Raw genomic sequence first — 17810 nt, forward strand, 5'->3', positions numbered from 1 at the left:
CTGCCAGACACCGCAGAGAAACTCATTTCATAAGTGATGTTAAAATATTAACCTTACCTGCACAGTGAGAAGGTGTCACTTGTCAATTAAGTAATTAAAGAGGTCCAGGTGATGGCTGAGGGTAGACAGGGCTTGTGTAGGCTCAAAGCCAGTCACTGGGAATCCAGGCACAATTTCCATGTCAAAGAGCCGCTGGGACGAGATAGATCGCTTACCCAGGCCAGCTCAGTTTGCTCAATGTATGTAACACTGTACACCAAAACATTCAATGCAAATACAAACAACTGCATGTCTCTACACTTTGAATTCTAACTAGTTTTTTAACTTATTGATAAAAAGGCATGCAAAATAGTTTTCTTTAAAACAATTCAAAAGTATACTATTTGAATCAACTAAGTCATTTCTGTATGTCTATTCTCAACAACACATAAAAAATGAGCTCACTAATGTGACATTAGCTACTTAAAGTTCTAAGGTGTTTCACCATTAGCTCTTGCACGTAACTCAGCCACACCTGATGGATCTTAATGAGAGCCCCCTTAACAACAGCAGCACTACAGTCCATCAGGACAACTGTGACACATTATGTGTTGGCTTTTAATGCTTTATTTTTTCACAGTGAATGGTTTATTGATAACAATGCCCTGTCATTTTCTTATATTTTTTATTGATATTTTATTGACGTTTTGGAAGAAAAAAAGAGAACAAAACATACGTGACAGCATCTGGTATGAGCAAATCATGTGGGATGAAAAATCAAAAAGGAAAACAACAGATACACATGGCAGCATTACATGGTACATAACATGGATGGTTCATTGAGCTTAGATATGTCACATAGATTACTGAATACAGCAGGAGCCTTCCTGCATCACACAACAGGATACCCAGGAGGAAGCATTAGGTCTTCACAGGGGTACTGGCAGGATGTCAGTCCACACTGCAGCGCCCCCTGCGTATTAAGTCTGTTGTGCAGACGGGAGATGGTTTAGAAAAGGGTGGCTACAACTTATCAAAGACCTTCTTATTCCCTGTCAAAACTGAGCTCAAGACTGGTTAACAGTTTGAGGTCTGGTCTTAATCCATTGGAATAAAATGCATCTTCTTACTAATACAAGGCGTTTGTTCAGTAGTTTTTGCTGGACACTAGTCAGTGGGAACCCTCCCCCTGAGATACCCAACAGAAACAAACCAGGATTTATTTAGTATTTTCTTAACCAAAACTAAATTAAATTCCAGTCTAGCTTTTTCCTAGAATTTATGAATCAGAGGGCGGCTCCAAATGCAATGTATGTAAGATCCAACCTATTTCTTGTACATGACTAGGACGGGAGAGATCCCAGGATAGAAAGTGTGAAAGGCTTGGAGTGTGTGCTGCAATCTGTGAGGGATCCTATACCGACTCTCTGTCAGCCTATTGCACGGAAAGATTTTACCGCTGACTCCACTGCATTGGACTATGTCTCCTCCTGAAACTCAGTTCCCAGGTTCCTCTCCCATACACTTTTGATTCTGTCAATGTTGAACATACTGACAGACTACAGTTTTCAATAACTGTAGGATATGATTGTTTTATATGATGTTTTAATGTGGCGAAACCGTGCAAAAATGAGTCAGTAGATTTTGGAAAAGCTTTAGAGAAATTAAGACTGTTAATTAAGTTTCTGAACTGAAGAAAACCACAGAAATATTTAGAAGGTATTCCATGTTTGGCATCAAATTTTTCAAATGGTAGTGTTTTTTCTGACAAATCAATCACCAACAATCTTAATACATTGTTCATACCAGCATTCAATTTGTTCCCAATCCACGGACTAAAACTTTGTATGGTATGATGAGAAACTGCAAAGGGACCCTTCCTTTGGGTAAACCTCACAATCCTTTCCCAACCTCAGTGGGTGGCAAGGATGTTTCATTCCTGACAAGGCGAAGCAAAAGGGGCAGTGCCAGGTGTCAATATGGATATCGTGTCTAGAAAAAAAAAAAAATACCTCAGCCACTCTGACACTATATGCATGTGGTATGCCCAGTTATAAAACATAAAGTTGACTTCATAAAGTCAACTAAATATATAAAACCAGATTCAGATCATATAAAGGGATAGTTGAACGAGGCACTTGTATTCCTATTGACCCAGTAGCAAGAAATTAGTGAGGTCCAGATTCTTATTTTCCCTATTTTCATTTTAATTTTTTTTTTATTATTATTATTTTTTTTTAATGGAACTGTTTTTTTATGCAGCTCTTATCTGTTAATACCTGTTAAGACTCTGTTGTCCTATACTTTAGTGGCAGATTAACATGCAGAGACAATGGAGAAGAGTAGCCAAAAACTCTTGTCAAGTATTAGTACTGTTACTTTACAAAAACAAGTAGGCCTGCCAAAGTACACTTGTGATCAAACTAGCTACTTAAAGCAGAATACAAATGTACTTAAAATGACTTGAGTCGTGAGTAATTAAAAAAAATCCTGTCTTTTATTTGATGTGAATCTGACTGATCTGATAATTACAACCACAGACGGTCTTCTATGGTTAAAAGATAAGAGGTGAATAGATGTCTGTATTTATTTGTGATGAAATGACAAATGATCAATTGTCACATATACATCAGAACAATATTCCCATGTTCAATATAACATTATTATTAAACTCTATTATGTTAAAATTTATTGTCTGGTGTTGTCTCCTATAGTACATTATGATCTGGGCATGATAGATCATATCTGTTATGCCAAAAAAAAAAAAAATATATATATAGTGTCAAAATGTTAACATGTCCTTAAACTTAGATAGATAGATAGATAGATAGATAGATAGATAGATAGATAGATAGATAGATAGATAGATATAATTACTTTAATGATCCCAGACTGGGAAATTATTTTGTTACAGCAGTAGTGGGTCAGCAAATAAAACACTTCGTACATAACATAAATAGAATCCAATATAAACATAGTGTATATATACAGTGCACAGTGTGCTATAAACAATAAACAATAATAATATATACAACAAAACAAAATATGCAAAATATACTATAACAATAATAATATATACAACAAAACAGTAGAGAGACCAGAGTTCTCTGTCAGGCAGAGGTGAGAGAGTTATTATATAAAGTGATGGATTGTGGCGGGAAAGATTTCCTGTATCTGTTGCTACGACAGCGAAGCTGAAGCAGCCTTCCGGAGAAGGTGCTCCGCTGTCTGACCAGTGTGAGTTGGAGAGGGTGGAGAGGATTATCCATGATGGATAACAGTTTTTCAGTGTCCTCCTCTCCACCACAGCCTCCAGAGTGTCCTGTTTGCAGCCAATCACAGAGCCAGCCTTCCTGATCAGTTTGTTGAGTCTGTTGGTGTCGCTGGCTCCGATGCTGCTTCCCCAACAAACCACAGCAAAGAAAAGTACACTGGCCACCACAGACTGATAAAAGATCTCCAACATCTTGCTGCACACGTTGAAGGATCTCAGCTTCCTCAGGAAGTAAAGTCTGCTCATCCCCTTCTTGTACACAGCTTCAGTGTTAGATCTCCAGTCCAGTCTGTGGTTGATGGTAACACCCAGGTACTTGTAATCCTCCACCGCCTCCACATCCCTTCCCAGAATGCACAGAGGTTGGAAAGCCGTCTTCCTCTTCTTCCTGAAATCTATCACCATCTCTCTGGTCTTGCTGATGTTCAGCCGCAGGTGATTCTGTCCAGTCCACTCCACAAAGTTGTCTACCAGTGCCCTGTACTCCTGTCCCTCACTTATACACCCAACAACAGCCGAGTCGTCAGAAAACTTTTGCAGGTGACACGACCCGGTGTTGTACTGAAAGTCAGTGGTGTATAAGGTGAACGGGAAAGGAGACAGTACAGTCCCCTGTGGAGCTCCTGTATCACTAACCACCGCATCAGACAGAACACTGCCCATAGGGACAAACTGTGGCCTGCCTGTCAGGTAGTCAGTAATCCAGGAGATCATTGTGTCGTCTACACCCATCACCCGCAGCTTCTCCCCAAGTAGCAGTGGCTGAATGGTGTTAAAAGCACTAGAGAAATCAAAGAATGTGATTCTCACAGTGCCTCCTCCACCATCCAGGTGCGAATGGGCTCGTTGCAGCAGGTAGATGACAGCGTCATCAACTCCCAAGTGGGGCTGGTAAGCAAATTGCAGAGGGTCTAGCAGGGCTCTCACCTGCGGCCTCAGGTTGGCCAAAACCAGTCTCTCCAGCACCTTCATGACGTAAGATGTGAGGGCCACTGGTCGATAGTCATTGAGGTCTGATGGTGTCGACTTCTTTGGAACAGGAACCAGGCAGGAAGTCTTCCAAAGCACCGGTATTCTCTCCTGACCCAGGCTCAGGTTGTAGAGGTGTTGTAGGACAGGAGACAGCTGGCTGGCACATGTCTTCAGGATCCTGGGGCTGATACCGTCAGGGCCTGCAGCCTTCTGCTGGTGGAGTCTCTCCAGCTGTCTCCTAACCTGGCCTGCAGTCACAGTCATGCGGGGGAGGCTGCTGGTGGAGGAGGAGGAGGAGGAGGTGGAGGAGGAAGAGGTGGAGGAGGAGGAGGAGGAGAAGGAGGAGGAGAGGTGCTGCACAGGAGAGCTCACATCAGAGGAGTGAGGGAGGAGGGGAGGAAGCATTTGGGGCAGTGAGGGTGTGTGGGGGTCTGGAGGTGTCAGGGAGACAACAGAAGGCTGTGAGCTGAACCTATTGAAGAATCTGTTCAGCTCGTTTGCCCTCTCCAGGCTGCCCGATGACTGTCTGCCGCTCACCTTACACCCAGTGATCTGCTTCATACCAGTCCACACATCCCTCCCATTGTTCTGCTGGAGTTTGGCCTCCAGCTTCCTCCTGTAGGCATCTTTACAGGCCCTCAGCATATCCCTGAGTTCATGCTGCACTCTCCTCAGTTCTTCCCTGTCTCCAGACCTGAACGCCCTCTTCTTCTTGTTAAGAAGGGCTTTCAGGTCATTGGTGATCCACGGCTTATTATTAGGGAAGCAGCGTACAGTCCAGGTTGGCATGGTGGTGTGTTCACAGAACCTGATGTATTCTGTGATGCAGTCGGTCATGCTGTCCAGATCCTCTCCATGTGGCTCAACAAGTGCATCCCAGTCTGTCGACTCAAAGCAGTCCTGTAGTGCGTCAGCAGCCTCCTGAGTCCACCTCCTCACGCTCCTAGTGTGGACAGGCTGCCGCTGAACAAGAGGCATATACTTAGGGGTCAGCAGAACCAGGTTGTGGTCAGATCTTCCAAGAGGGGGGAGGGCTGTGGGACTGTATGCATCCTTAGCATTTGCATACAACAGATCCAGTGTGTTACAGTCTCTGGTGGGGCAGTCAACATACTGGTGAAATGTTGGGAGGGTTTTGTCCAGTGAGACGTGATTAAAATCCCCAGTGATGACAATAAATGCATTAGGATGCTGCGTCTGTATCTGGGCAACAGCGGAGTGGATGACGTCACAGGCCACCGCTGCATCAGCTGAAGGAGGAACGTACACACCGATAATGATGGCGGATGTGAACTCCCGGGGCAAATAATAAGGCCTCATCCCCACAGTCAACAGTTCAATGTCCGGGGAACAGAGACGTTTCTTCACGTGAACATGTCCGGGATTACACCACCTCTCACTGACATACAGTGCAATCCCTCCTCCTTTCTTCTTTCCGCTGCTTGTCACGTCCCTGTCCGCCCGAACAGTGCTGAAGCCGGGAATCACCACGCTGTGGTCCGGGATGTTTGAGTGAAGCCATGTCTCCGTGAAACACAACACACTGCACTCACGATATTCCCTCTGAGCCTTTATCAGCGCGGCGAGCTTGTCCGTCTTGTTCCCCAGAGACCAGAGATTTATGTATGTATGTATTTATTTATGCATTTATTTATTTATTTATACTTATGTCAGGTTTAGTCCTAAATAATACAAATGTCTCACAATAGAAATCTTGTTAGGAAATTAAGGGATTCTCTCCACTGAAATGTTAGAGGGCTTTCAATACAAAACAGATACAGGTGTTGAGTTTGTATTAACATAACAATGCAGCAATGGTAACAGGTCAAACATGAGCAGTGGGTCAAAAAGAGGTTCCTTACTGCAGGCTCCACAACCAGCATGTAAAGCTAAAAGGCTGAAGTAGCGCCTGCACCAGCTCATTACTGATGAGAATCTTATCTTGTGAATGTTGGTCTGAGTAGTCTAGTAACACTGGCCCTCATTTATCAATCTTGCATGAAAACGGGCGCAGATCTGAGCGCAGAATTGGTCGTACGACAGGACACACGTGTGATTTATGAAACATTCGTATCTGACCAATCTCAGTGTGCGAATGATCGGGTCTTGATAAATGCGGCGGCTGATTTCGATCGTCATTAACATGTTACGCCCTTAAATATTCCTGGTTCGGAGGCCTCGCCCACTGAGGTCAAATATGGAGAGAAGAAACACTGGCAAGATAATAAACTTTTCCGAGATGGAGATCGGCATCCTGACATCTGAGGTGGAGAAAACAAAGATGTGCTATTTGGCAGTCTGAAAAATGGAATTAAAGGAGCTCATAAAAACACTGTATGGAAGAGAATAACGGAGGCAGTCAACAGCGTTGCCAGAGGACGGACTCCGGCTGAGGTGACGCAGACGCACTCGCGTCAGAGCCAGAGCAGAATGGTAACTAACAACCCCCTTATGCTTGCATTGTAAAATCTATCAAACTCTGACTGTTCACATTTCTCAAAATAATTAGGCTTACACATGTTACATGGGTTTACATTTTTATTGTATTTTTAAATGTTTCAGAGCCAGGCACCAGCATCATGTCGGCCAGGTCTCCTCCCCAGAGCGCGTGCCCTCTGGCCCCGGTGCTGCGCCCAGACCAAACATCATCACGGCAGAGGTCGCGGACAGACAAACAAAAATATGCAGTTTATTGGCCTCAGTTGTCGGCGCACATGAGGCAATAAATAACACATTAAAAGAAATTAATGAAACTCTAAAGTCTTAATAAAGTGTAAAAATGACTAAATGTTGTCCATTTTCTATGTTTATTATGCCTTTAGCCAATTCCACCAATACTTCACATTACTGATTAAATACTGCAGAGCATTTGCAAGAGTTTAAGGTATACTTTACGTTTTAAAGGCGATGAATGAGGTCCTGTCTCCTCCGTATAGCCCCCAGTGGAGGATGTGCTGGCCACGGTTCCATGGGCACTGGCTCATCTTACTGCGCCGGCACATCAAAGGCACTACACCTGACTGTTCACCTGTATCTGTGTACAGCAGCGTTCCCCCTGCTGGTCCGAGACGGAGCCACCTGCCCTTCAGCAACCCGAAGCAGCTCCACTGTGACCCGTGTGCGTGTGTGCGCACTACTGTGTCTGCGTTCCTGCTCTGTAGCGGGGTTATTAGGTATTCCATTAATTAGTTGTCACGTAAGGTTATTTAGCCTATATTTTATATTACAAAAAAGTGGTAGCCTTTCAGTAAAAACGTGGGCTTTTAAAAAAATGTTTTTGTTTTATTCGTTTTAAGAATCCGTTTTGATCTGGTCTAAATATGTGACTGCTTATGCTTAATGACAGCTGAGGTTTGTTATTTTCAGACTCAGCCAGATTTTGCTGTGCTGCACCGCAAATCCACAGACTCAAATTTGCGTACACGATCTCAGACCTGACGTGAGATTTGATCGTAGCTTCCGCTCACGTCCAAATTGATAAATGCCGAAGTTTGCGTGGAAATGGTCGTACGCACGTTTTTCTGCCGTACGTTCTTTTAATAAATGAGGGCCATTGTGTTCACAAATCTCAGCTTTACTACACCATAACAAATCATAAGCATTCCACTACCTGTGGAGCTAAGCTAATCAGCTATCTCCTGGCTCTTGCTAACTAGCCACATGCTGCTAGTTACCTCCACCTTAAGTAACACCTGACAAATGCTCAAAGTTTGATTGGCACAAAATCAAACTGGGTGAAGTTTGTTCACAAGACCAAACAGACCTACCCAACCTTAATTGTGACCCATATCTATGTTTGTTGCTAGGCAGTGGTTTCTAGCGGCTATAGTAACAAATAATTATTACATCTGCAAAGGAGGAGGTAGTAAGTAGAGAAGAAGTAGTTAAGAGAGTGAAAAGCCTTTATAGGGAGAAGGTCAGGGATGAGTGGTCAGGTTAAACAAGCAGAGAACTTTCATTCCGGAGACTGCTGTTCATGTCCAGCGTGAAACCAGAAGTCAACGCTGACTTCTTTTAGTTACGTCATGTATATAACATAACATTTATTTATCTATTTATTTATGTTATTTATTTCGGGCATGTCAATTCATAAACATCACATTTCATCATTGTTCAAATAATACAACACACATGGCCGAAAGGGAAAAGCGGGAGAAGCCAAAGCTTATCAAGTCCCGCCCCCATTACCCACAGGATAAAATCTTCATCCTGATCTTTTCTTGTCTTTTGCAATTTACTTTTTTCTTTTCTTCTCTTTTTTTCTTTTGTTATGACCTTTGACAAAACATATTACAGCAGTAGCATACAGAGCTGAATTCAAGCTTTAGACAGTACATACAGATTACGTGTGTGTCTGCACATGTGTCCATATTAGTCCATCATGAGTGAACAACAGTCTCATGTTATAGCCTCATCTTATAGCCAGGCTTGCCACAAAGTCAGAATGTCCAATCGACAGAGAGCAAAAGTCCAGTGTATTTATTATTCGTTGAGATGGTGTTGGGATGGTGTAAGAGCCCTTTAATGCATTTTTATGTTAATCATCATTCTCCTCTGCAGCTTTCATCGCTGTTAGCTTCGCCATGTCCTCCCGATTGGTGGCTACATCAACTCGCATCTGTATCACGAACTCGCGGATTGTTGAGATGTCAGAGCGTATCCCGACCACAGCACTCCGAGTATTGGCGTTGTCTGCCCTCGCACTGGTCTGCTCAGTAGCGATCTTTCTCATTTTCCAATATTGCATAAAGATTCCAAATCCCAAAGCGATCGTTCCAATTGTCATGAACGTGAACATGTACACGTCCTAAAACATAAGTTACTAACGTACATATGTTTGTAACTGAAATTACAGAAGTGATGTCAGGATTTAAACCCAAACAACAATGTAATGTTAAACCTCAACAAGCAGGTTTCTTGCCTAAATCTAACCGAACTGTGACTGTACAACAAAGCATTGGTAGGCCTGTCACTGGTATGCTGCAACAGTGGTGTTGTTTTGGGAGACGCTGACAGTCAGCCTATTTAGTTGTTAAATTATGAGGATGTGTTGCTGCCGTCAGCTAATAGGGCCACTTAGTTGCACAACTAGTTGCTGTAGCCAAAAAAATCTACAGCAGTATAATGAGCTGCAGTTAGCAGTTTTGCTGCCCCCTAAAGTTTTGGAGCTGCTTTTAAAGTCTAGTTCTTACAAGTTACACATTCAATGAAAAACAGCTTCCATTCTCCTAAAATGATCATTATTCAGGGTAGTTTCACTAAGAACAATGCTATGTGTTTTAGGGACGCTATGATCACATTTGCACAGTTATACAATCACACCTGGAAGTGGCTCTTTACAACCACAGTGTGACCTGCCAGCAACTGAGCAGCTCCACTGGGGCATCATGCTCAAGGACACCTCACTGGTGGTCTACTTTAAAGCCAACCCATACCCTGCTGGATCCAGGGATTGTTTTGTGCTCTTTACAACAGATGATCTTGCGGTTCAAATCTACAATAAAGCCTTCTGTATCAGAACCATTTCAGAAAAAAAAGTATCTCTAGAGAGACCTTTGGGGCACTAGCTGGTGGTTAAATACATCCTGATCTACTTGATGGACTTCCATCTCTATGCCTCCATTAGGTAAAATTATATCTCATTTAACTGTTTAGCAGACGACAGCCAGCAGTATCTCCCCATCCAACCCAGTGACCAAACTCAATTCAAATCACTTGACTTCCACTTCTGGTACAGAGCATATCTAGAATTAGCTGAATGTATATTCATTCATCAGGAGATATAATACAATAAAAAAAATTACTTGTTAGATTGTAATTTTTATACTGTGATATATTACTTCAGTTCTTCCACAAGTGCTTTTTGTGCCTAGGCAGAGGCTTTTCATTGGAATACTTGGCATCCTTACCCTTGCTAAAGTACCACAGAATCAAAGTTTCTTGCCCCCTCAGCACTTAGGTGTTCCAGTGAAAACATTACATTTCACTCTGTCTTTGCTGCAGATTTTATACTGTTTGATGATAGGATTAACTATGAAGCACAAGTGAATCATTGAATCTCCTGGCACCTTCTGCCATCCAGCTGACCAAAGTGACTCCAGTATGTGTTTCTTGATGTTGTCAGGTGATGCTGTGGGTGGTGGCGTCATTGCTGACACTGGTGGAAGTGTTTTCTGAGGATGACAAAAAAGAGGCTCAGTCAGACCTCCAGCGTGTCTTTAGCCAGCCCTGGTCTCCTGCTGAGGGTCTGGTAGAGGACAGGAGCATCCATACACCCTGGCCTCAAGCTGTTGGTCAGTAACTCATCTTCTTATTGCATCAGCATGATATCAGCAGACTTCTTGTTCTACTTTTTTATGATCAAACTCGACTCGACTGACTGATCAACTCTGATGAAATCAAATGGCAGGTCAGTTGTGCACATTTACTGCAAAGACATGTGATGAGGTGGGGGTAGACCGTCAGTGCTGAATAAGGCAAGCTGACAATAACACGCATCAATGATAAAATGCAGATTAATTTTAGAAAATGTATCAATTTATTGAGATTGAACAAACCAAACTTGAGCTGGTTTTATTGTGATTTTTTTTGGCCTTTTATGGCTTTATTGATAGAACAGCTGAAGATATGACAGAAAACAGGAAGAGAGAGAGGGGGAGTGACACGCAGCAAAGGGACCCAGGCCGGGAGTCGAACCCGGCTCCTCTGCAGAGCCTCGGCACATGGGACGCGCGCTCTACCAACTGAGCTAAACAGCGCCCCGGTTTATTGTGAAATTAATCTTCCTCACTCACTTAAACATGCTGGTGCCTCATAATCTGCAAGTTGAGGTTAGAGAGATATGTATCCTAAAAACATCCTATAAACCAGTTATGTTTCAAATCCTTATGTTGATGTTATTATTAGTATACATAACCTAAATATCATCTCCCATTGGAGAGGCGTAAATGATAAAATGTTCCGATTGGGTGAAGACTTTTTGGCAAAGGACAGGATAAATCTCCAGAGAGTGTAAGTCACTGCAATGTGTCTAACGACATCTTTATCCACCTCTCAATCACTGTTAATTGTGTTCAGAACAGTATGTTCAAAACGTCATTACAGTCAGGACTGTTTGGGCGCCTAGCTGCAGTTCTTTCCCCAAACTAAATGATGACGTCACCTTTACAGTTCAGTTAGGCTGTTACAAAATGGTGGAGGTCATGGCCAAAAGCCCTGCACAAGTCATTGTTTTTTGGGACCAATGAAGAAAGAATTCAAATCGGTGTTCACCGTAATAGTTGAAACCTCTAGAAACCTACCTTGTTCATTTTGAAGTCACTAAGTTGCTTATGTGTTTTTATTCTCACAAATGAATGATGCTGTCTACCTTGCTAATCCAACAAATAATGATATGCAGCTGTACCCCTGCTGCTTGGTGCTTGGAGTAAATATAAAAGTCATTAATCAAACATACATGAGAAAGGGACAATGGGAATGATCTGTAATTGTTTACTGCATACTTTCACAAAACTCTGCAAGACCCTGTTGGTGTCTGAATTGATCTGTACCAACAGAATAAAAATAATGCAATAGAGTAAAGCAATTTTTATAGTACTGTCGCCATTAAAAACTCCACTTGACAGTCTTCTTACCTGTAACTCCGCCACCATCCACTCTACCTACTGATAACTAAGTCAGGTAATAAACACAAACTGAGAATGTGATAAGACAAGTTTAGTTAAAATGTCAATATGGTATGTAGCTTTTAACACAAACAGACGTCTGTGGGTTGCAGAAATGTTGACTTCCAACATTTTTTAATGGCGACTGGGTTGCAGAGAAGAGAACTTCACCGAAACCTTGTTTAATTCATTCCATGTCATTTGAAAGTGACATACATAAAGTTCCTAATACAGAAATAGATGTTTGAATATAGAGCCCATAGTGTTATTTAGTTTGTTTGGACCTTTGTAAGACATGCCCAGTGGGAACACTTGTGCACAGGGGACATGTTAGCCTGGCCACTTACTGCTGGCCTTGTATAAGCTCTTCATCTTCATCCTTCATTCTGACATTACTCAGTTATGTGCTGCTCAGTCGCTGAAAACAAAGCCTCGTAAATCTGAAACGTAGACCATATGAACATAAAATAACAGTGTGTCACTCCCAGATGACTAATATAGCCTCTGGAAAATTGCCTGCTACTTTTCAACACTGAGAATGGCCTTGGTCAACTGAGCAGGGGCCCTTGTGTACATGAGGGTAAAAATAATCCATTCAGTGTCCCAGATTAGCCTGCAGCTAACTTCCAGACTCTTCTCCTGTGTGATGAAGATGATAAGCTGACTGGTACAGGAGGACACTGGGGATTGTTTCATTTGTTTGTCACAAACTTAAATTCTATCTTTTGTTGTTTATTGTTAAATTCCTGAAGGCTGGTATTTCTTGTTGAATGGAAATTGAATGGAGTACAGTGGAAAATGTTGCAGACAAGGAATAGTGAACCACACAAACTAGCGTGTGTCACCATCACCGACCTATACGGTCCTGGGATTTTACTGATTTCATGGAGCTCAGACATGGAACCCTGCTGTAGACACCTGTAATGGGAACAAAAACAGAAGCAGTTTTGATAACTTGAATTTCTGTCTTTCTCACTATGACAGTTTGAAAACCGTGCAAGATTCAGTCAGGAAACTTTATAAGTTTGTAGTTCAGATTGAAATGAAAGACAAGTTAGAAGATGGATGTGGTCTCATGTAAAGATTAAGCATTGTGGATGTTGTGACTGTACAGGAGCAGAACAGATGAGGGAAGCAGAGTGTGGAAGATCTGTCAGTCATTTTGTAAAATTGTTTCTTTATCGTTACCTTCATTGAGAAGCACAGCTTTGTTTAACTCCAATATGAGATGCCTCCAAGGCTTTATTAATTGAACAGAACAGAGGGACAAACACAGGGTTACTGTACAGTGACTGTAGTGCTTGAAGCATTTCTGCAATGTTGTTTCAATCATTGACGGTATTTTGCAGTGCTGTCAGGCAAACCTATGTTCTGTTTCTCTTTCTCTGTTCTTCCTTCTAAAACTGTATTCATGACTGTGATGGAAGATGACTGACACATTAAAGCGTCACACAAGATTTTCTTGTGACTGCACTACTGAAGGCAACACTGTTTAGTACAGATAGACATGACTGTCTGAGCATTGCCCAATTCAATTGTAACCAGGAATAGTTGTATAATTACATGAAATATTGTGGCATGTTTTAACATGGCTGAATATGTAGCTGAGATGGTCCTGTGCTGTTTGCCTCAAGGAATATTTCTGTGCATTTTTTCCCATGATTTTTTAAACATCAATGGCATGAGCTGACAAGTGCCTGTGTGGAGGTGAATGAACACTGTGCAGTGGTATTAACTCTCCCCTGAGGAAATTACTGTACTGAGGCATTCAGGGGAAATGACTGCATGGGGGCAATCAGAGAAAGTGCAGGGAAAAGCCATCCTCAGGTCAGGGAGCAAAATTCCAACACCTGGGTCAGTGTAATGTTGGTAAATGTTGGAAACGTTCCTGGCAACTGACAAAACAACCTCAGCTCCTGTTGGATTTTGACTAGTGGCTCAGCTCCCCTACTGGTAATGACCCACGTAGTGACAGTATGTGTTGCAGCACTCAGCTTAGAAACAGAGGCGGAGGTCTGCTTTCAAATTAATCACACATGCGCTCATCTGCTGGGTCATAAAACTCTGTTCTAATCCGGTACAAAGTGTGAGAAGTGTTTCACCTTTCAGTCTCTAAAGGCCAGAGCACACATCTGATGAAGTGTTCACAAAGGGTCTTCTCTTGCCAACAGGAGTCCTCACAATTACCATAATGGGGACTAACTATTCAATTCATACAGACTTCCAGACTGAACCTTCATGTTTACTAAACAGCAGCACCAAACAGTTTGAAATTTAGTGTAGGTGGATAAAGGTTTGAAGCATGTCCAATGTGAAAGTCCAAAAACAAGTACCAAAATTCAGATAAAGGAAAGTCATAGGTAAAATTAAAGAAAAATATAAAAAACAGGCAAACCTGAAAACCAAATACCAAATCAGGAACACAGAGAACACTTGAGGACCGGGGAACAGGCACGGCAGCCCAGGAGACACATGGATGGAAACAGACAACAAAGAGTGAGGGAACAATACAAGCATATACTAAACTAGGCTGGGGATGGGCACAGGAATGCTTGAGGGAAACAGAACATTGGTAACACAAGTGAGCAGGGAGTAGAAAGGGACAACACACAAGACGATAAAACTACGAAATAAAAGATGAAAAAACACACCAAAAATCAAAATCATGACAGTATGACCAGGAAAGGATATTTCAGTTTTCTCACAATACTATGATAACACAGTAATATCAAATCCTAGGAAATATCAATTCTCATTACGAAGCACAAGACTGGCTCTGGCATACCAGACATTTTCCTTTTATCTTATGAATAAATAAATCGTTTTTATTGCCAATGACCAGCCCATGAAACAAGCTGCTCTGTAGTGTGGTGGTTTGGGCAACAGAAGTCACACTTATTCAAATACTACACATGGAACAATATTGTTGACCACCTAGATGTCCTGTGTTTCTCCTTCGTCTTGTAGAAGAGTGGTCACTGATGCAGGAAGAGGAGGTCCAGCAGATTAGATGGCGACGCTCTCCTCGTGACCCAAACTCGCCCAGAACATCAAGGAGGAACCGCAAGAAGACCAAGAGTAGTCACGACTGCCACTTGGAGAGGAAGGAGATGCGGGTACGGGATCTCGGCCTTGGCTACGATTCAGATGAGATCATCCTCTTTAAGTACTGTGTTGGCACATGCCACAGCTCCCGTAAGAACTATGACCTGGCCCTCAAAGCTCTTATAGACAACGGGAGCATCTCAGAAAAGAAGGTCAGCAGTCACCCCTGCTGTCGTCCGACACGCTATGAGACTGTGTCATTCATGGACACCACGACTACATGGCAGACAATTCGGTGGCTATCAGCAGCCAACTGTAGCTGTGTGGGCTGACTGCAAAGATACGTGTCTATCTGCAGTACACAAACACAAGAGTGTGTGTGAAAGAGCAGGATGCACCAAGGTCTGATCTCCATATTGGGGGACGTAACCGTGGTTCAGTGCAGTGTCCAGGTCCTTCCCTCCACTAACACTTGGCTGTTGTTAGTGGAGGTTCACAAGCCTTCAGACAGAGGTCTTAAGCCATCAGCAGGACACTAGGTTGTCTGCCACCAGCAATAAGCATAGAGGAGGAAGTCAGCACTGTTCCAGTCCATAGTGGATTTTCCTTCATTCAGCCACTGAAGGCTTTCCCTCGAGCAGCCATGTTTGAGGTCTTCAGCCCCTCAGCAAAATAAGCTCACTGATGACCAGTGTCACTATTTCACGTAATTAAGAATATTTCCTTAACAAGTCCCTTGTTATTTTGACTGGGGGCTGTTTACTCCACCAGTAGTCTGTTTTTCGGCAGATCATTCCAGATCTGTTATCTAACAAATATGTTAGCTATTCCTCAAGCAGAAGCTAACGTTTAAAGAGGAAAACTGCATGCAGACATATGTGGCTCCAGTAAGTATACAGACAGGGAATATTTTCTTTATTTGTGTTAAAAAAATTATCAATTTGTGCCGTTTAATAAACAGTCCAAAAAACACTGCCCTTCATTATCTCTTCAACTTTAGGGGTTATCAAAGGTAACAATCATAACCCAAAAATGTATCAACTTATCTTAATCCAAAATCCAAATAAATAAGTCGGCAGCTTATTCAGATTACAGGTTATGGCAGCTTTTACAATTCACTCGAGTGAACATGGAGGGCTAAAACACCAATCCAATTACACATTTTATTTGATGGTACAAATTACCCACATACTGTATGTATGAAACAGGGAAATTTGACCCCTTAAAATATTGTCAGCCACAACACACACACTTCATGCATTCATTGTATTAAGTGTAGGGGTGCGCCATGGAAAACCAACAGAAGAAGATACTTTGTGTGTATGAGTGCACACCTGGGGAAAAAAAGAGTTTGGGTTGGTTAACCAAAAGTTCCCATCATCCCCAACCTCCCAGCACAGACACAAACCAGCTGTTGTGTTATTGCCAGAGAAACGTCTAACAGCCAACCTCCACTGTGCCAGCTGTTGTCCTCTGTATCTCTTTTGGATACTTGCTTCACTAAAAGTAGCGCTTGTGATTCTGGATACCTGTCTCTGTAAATACTAAGGCCTCCAGCTGTGAGTGGAGGAGATGGATTGTCAATCGCTGCATTAAAACAACATATTATTATCAGAACCCTGAATGAAATATTGAGATGAGTTAAAACAAGGATAGTACCTGCAATACAAAAAATTTTACTCTCCTGTACAATGACAATAAAGACTATTCCATAGCAACGTCCCAGTACCAGTGATATTGAACCGACTGGAGTGTAAACAATATAAAAACATAACTAGAAGATAATAAGAATTTTTAAAACACAGTGTAAATAATTACAAATATGAGCAAATATTTGGTCTATATCAATCAGACAGATCAACATGCTTAGCTCACAGAATATGAGGGCACAACTTTTATTGGAAAAGAAGAAAGGAATGCAACAGTCCAATGACAACCGTATCTGAAATATATTGGCTACTTCGAAATTGGCCATTAAATTAAAATAAGAGTTAGATTTAAAGATGGAGAGAGTTGGTTGGTTTTAATATGGTTTGAATTATGAATGATCAGCTTCAAATGTCTGCATGTAAAAGAGAAACAGTAACAGTTAGCCTGCTGACAACTTGGCTATCTAACAAAGCCAAAAGCCTGTGTTCAGGTCACAGTAATCACTGTATTCCCACTAAACATGTCTACCTTATCTCCTATAGTTTGAACATCACTGTCCTACTGAACATCCACACCATGGCTTTGTTAACATGTTGATCTTTTTCTCCTGCTCGGTTGTTTTATAGCCGATAATATTTATATTCCATTATTTGCCAAACACCAGTTATTCAGTGAACCTCCATGATTGAGCCAAATGTGATTTCTGGATAATTTTCCTGAACTGTCTCCATAGCCTCCATTAAAACAAAGTAAATACAGCAAGACAACCACAAGTCAACCAAAAACTCACTTTTAAGACCAAAGTCTATTATGTGAAGACGTGCTTTTAACAACTTACAAGTTTCTAGAAGTTTTTTCTCTTCTGTTTAGTACAGTAAAGTATAACGGTCTTCATAAGACCAACACTTGCATTCACCTTGTGATAACATTCTACCTTTCTTTCCAGGGCAGCTCAAAAACTTACAACTGGTCAAGGAAAACTCAATATGACAGCAACTGTATTCACGTTTCAAGGTCTCTTGTTTACACACACGCACACGCACACGCTCACACACACACACACACACACACACACACACACACACACACACACACACACACACACACATACCAGAGGCTCTCAAAATTCACATCAGATAACAACACACTGTCCTCTAATTGTAAAAGCCGCAGCAGCGCTGGAGAGCTTGTTTCAGCAGAGCTTGTTTACATCCATTGTAAATGGT

The 17810-nt window shown here is 42.0% G+C and overlaps 1 protein-coding gene across 1 annotated transcript in view; it reads left to right on the plus strand.

Annotated features, from left to right (window-relative positions):
- artn (artemin) overlaps positions 1-17575 on the plus strand; it is a 42712-nt gene extending 25137 nt beyond the window's left edge. The window contains exons 3-4 of the mRNA XM_030432595.1: positions 10350-10518; positions 14857-17575. Of these exons, the coding sequence (XP_030288455.1) occupies positions 10350-10518; positions 14857-15266 (579 nt within the window). The 3' untranslated portion in view covers positions 15267-17575. The remainder of the gene's footprint in view (positions 1-10349; positions 10519-14856) is intronic.
- Positions 17576-17810: the final 235 nt, after the last annotated feature.

Source organism: Sparus aurata, chromosome 11 (assembly GCF_900880675.1).
Source record: "Sparus aurata chromosome 11, fSpaAur1.1, whole genome shotgun sequence".
Taxonomy (NCBI): domain Eukaryota; kingdom Metazoa; phylum Chordata; class Actinopteri; order Spariformes; family Sparidae; genus Sparus; species Sparus aurata.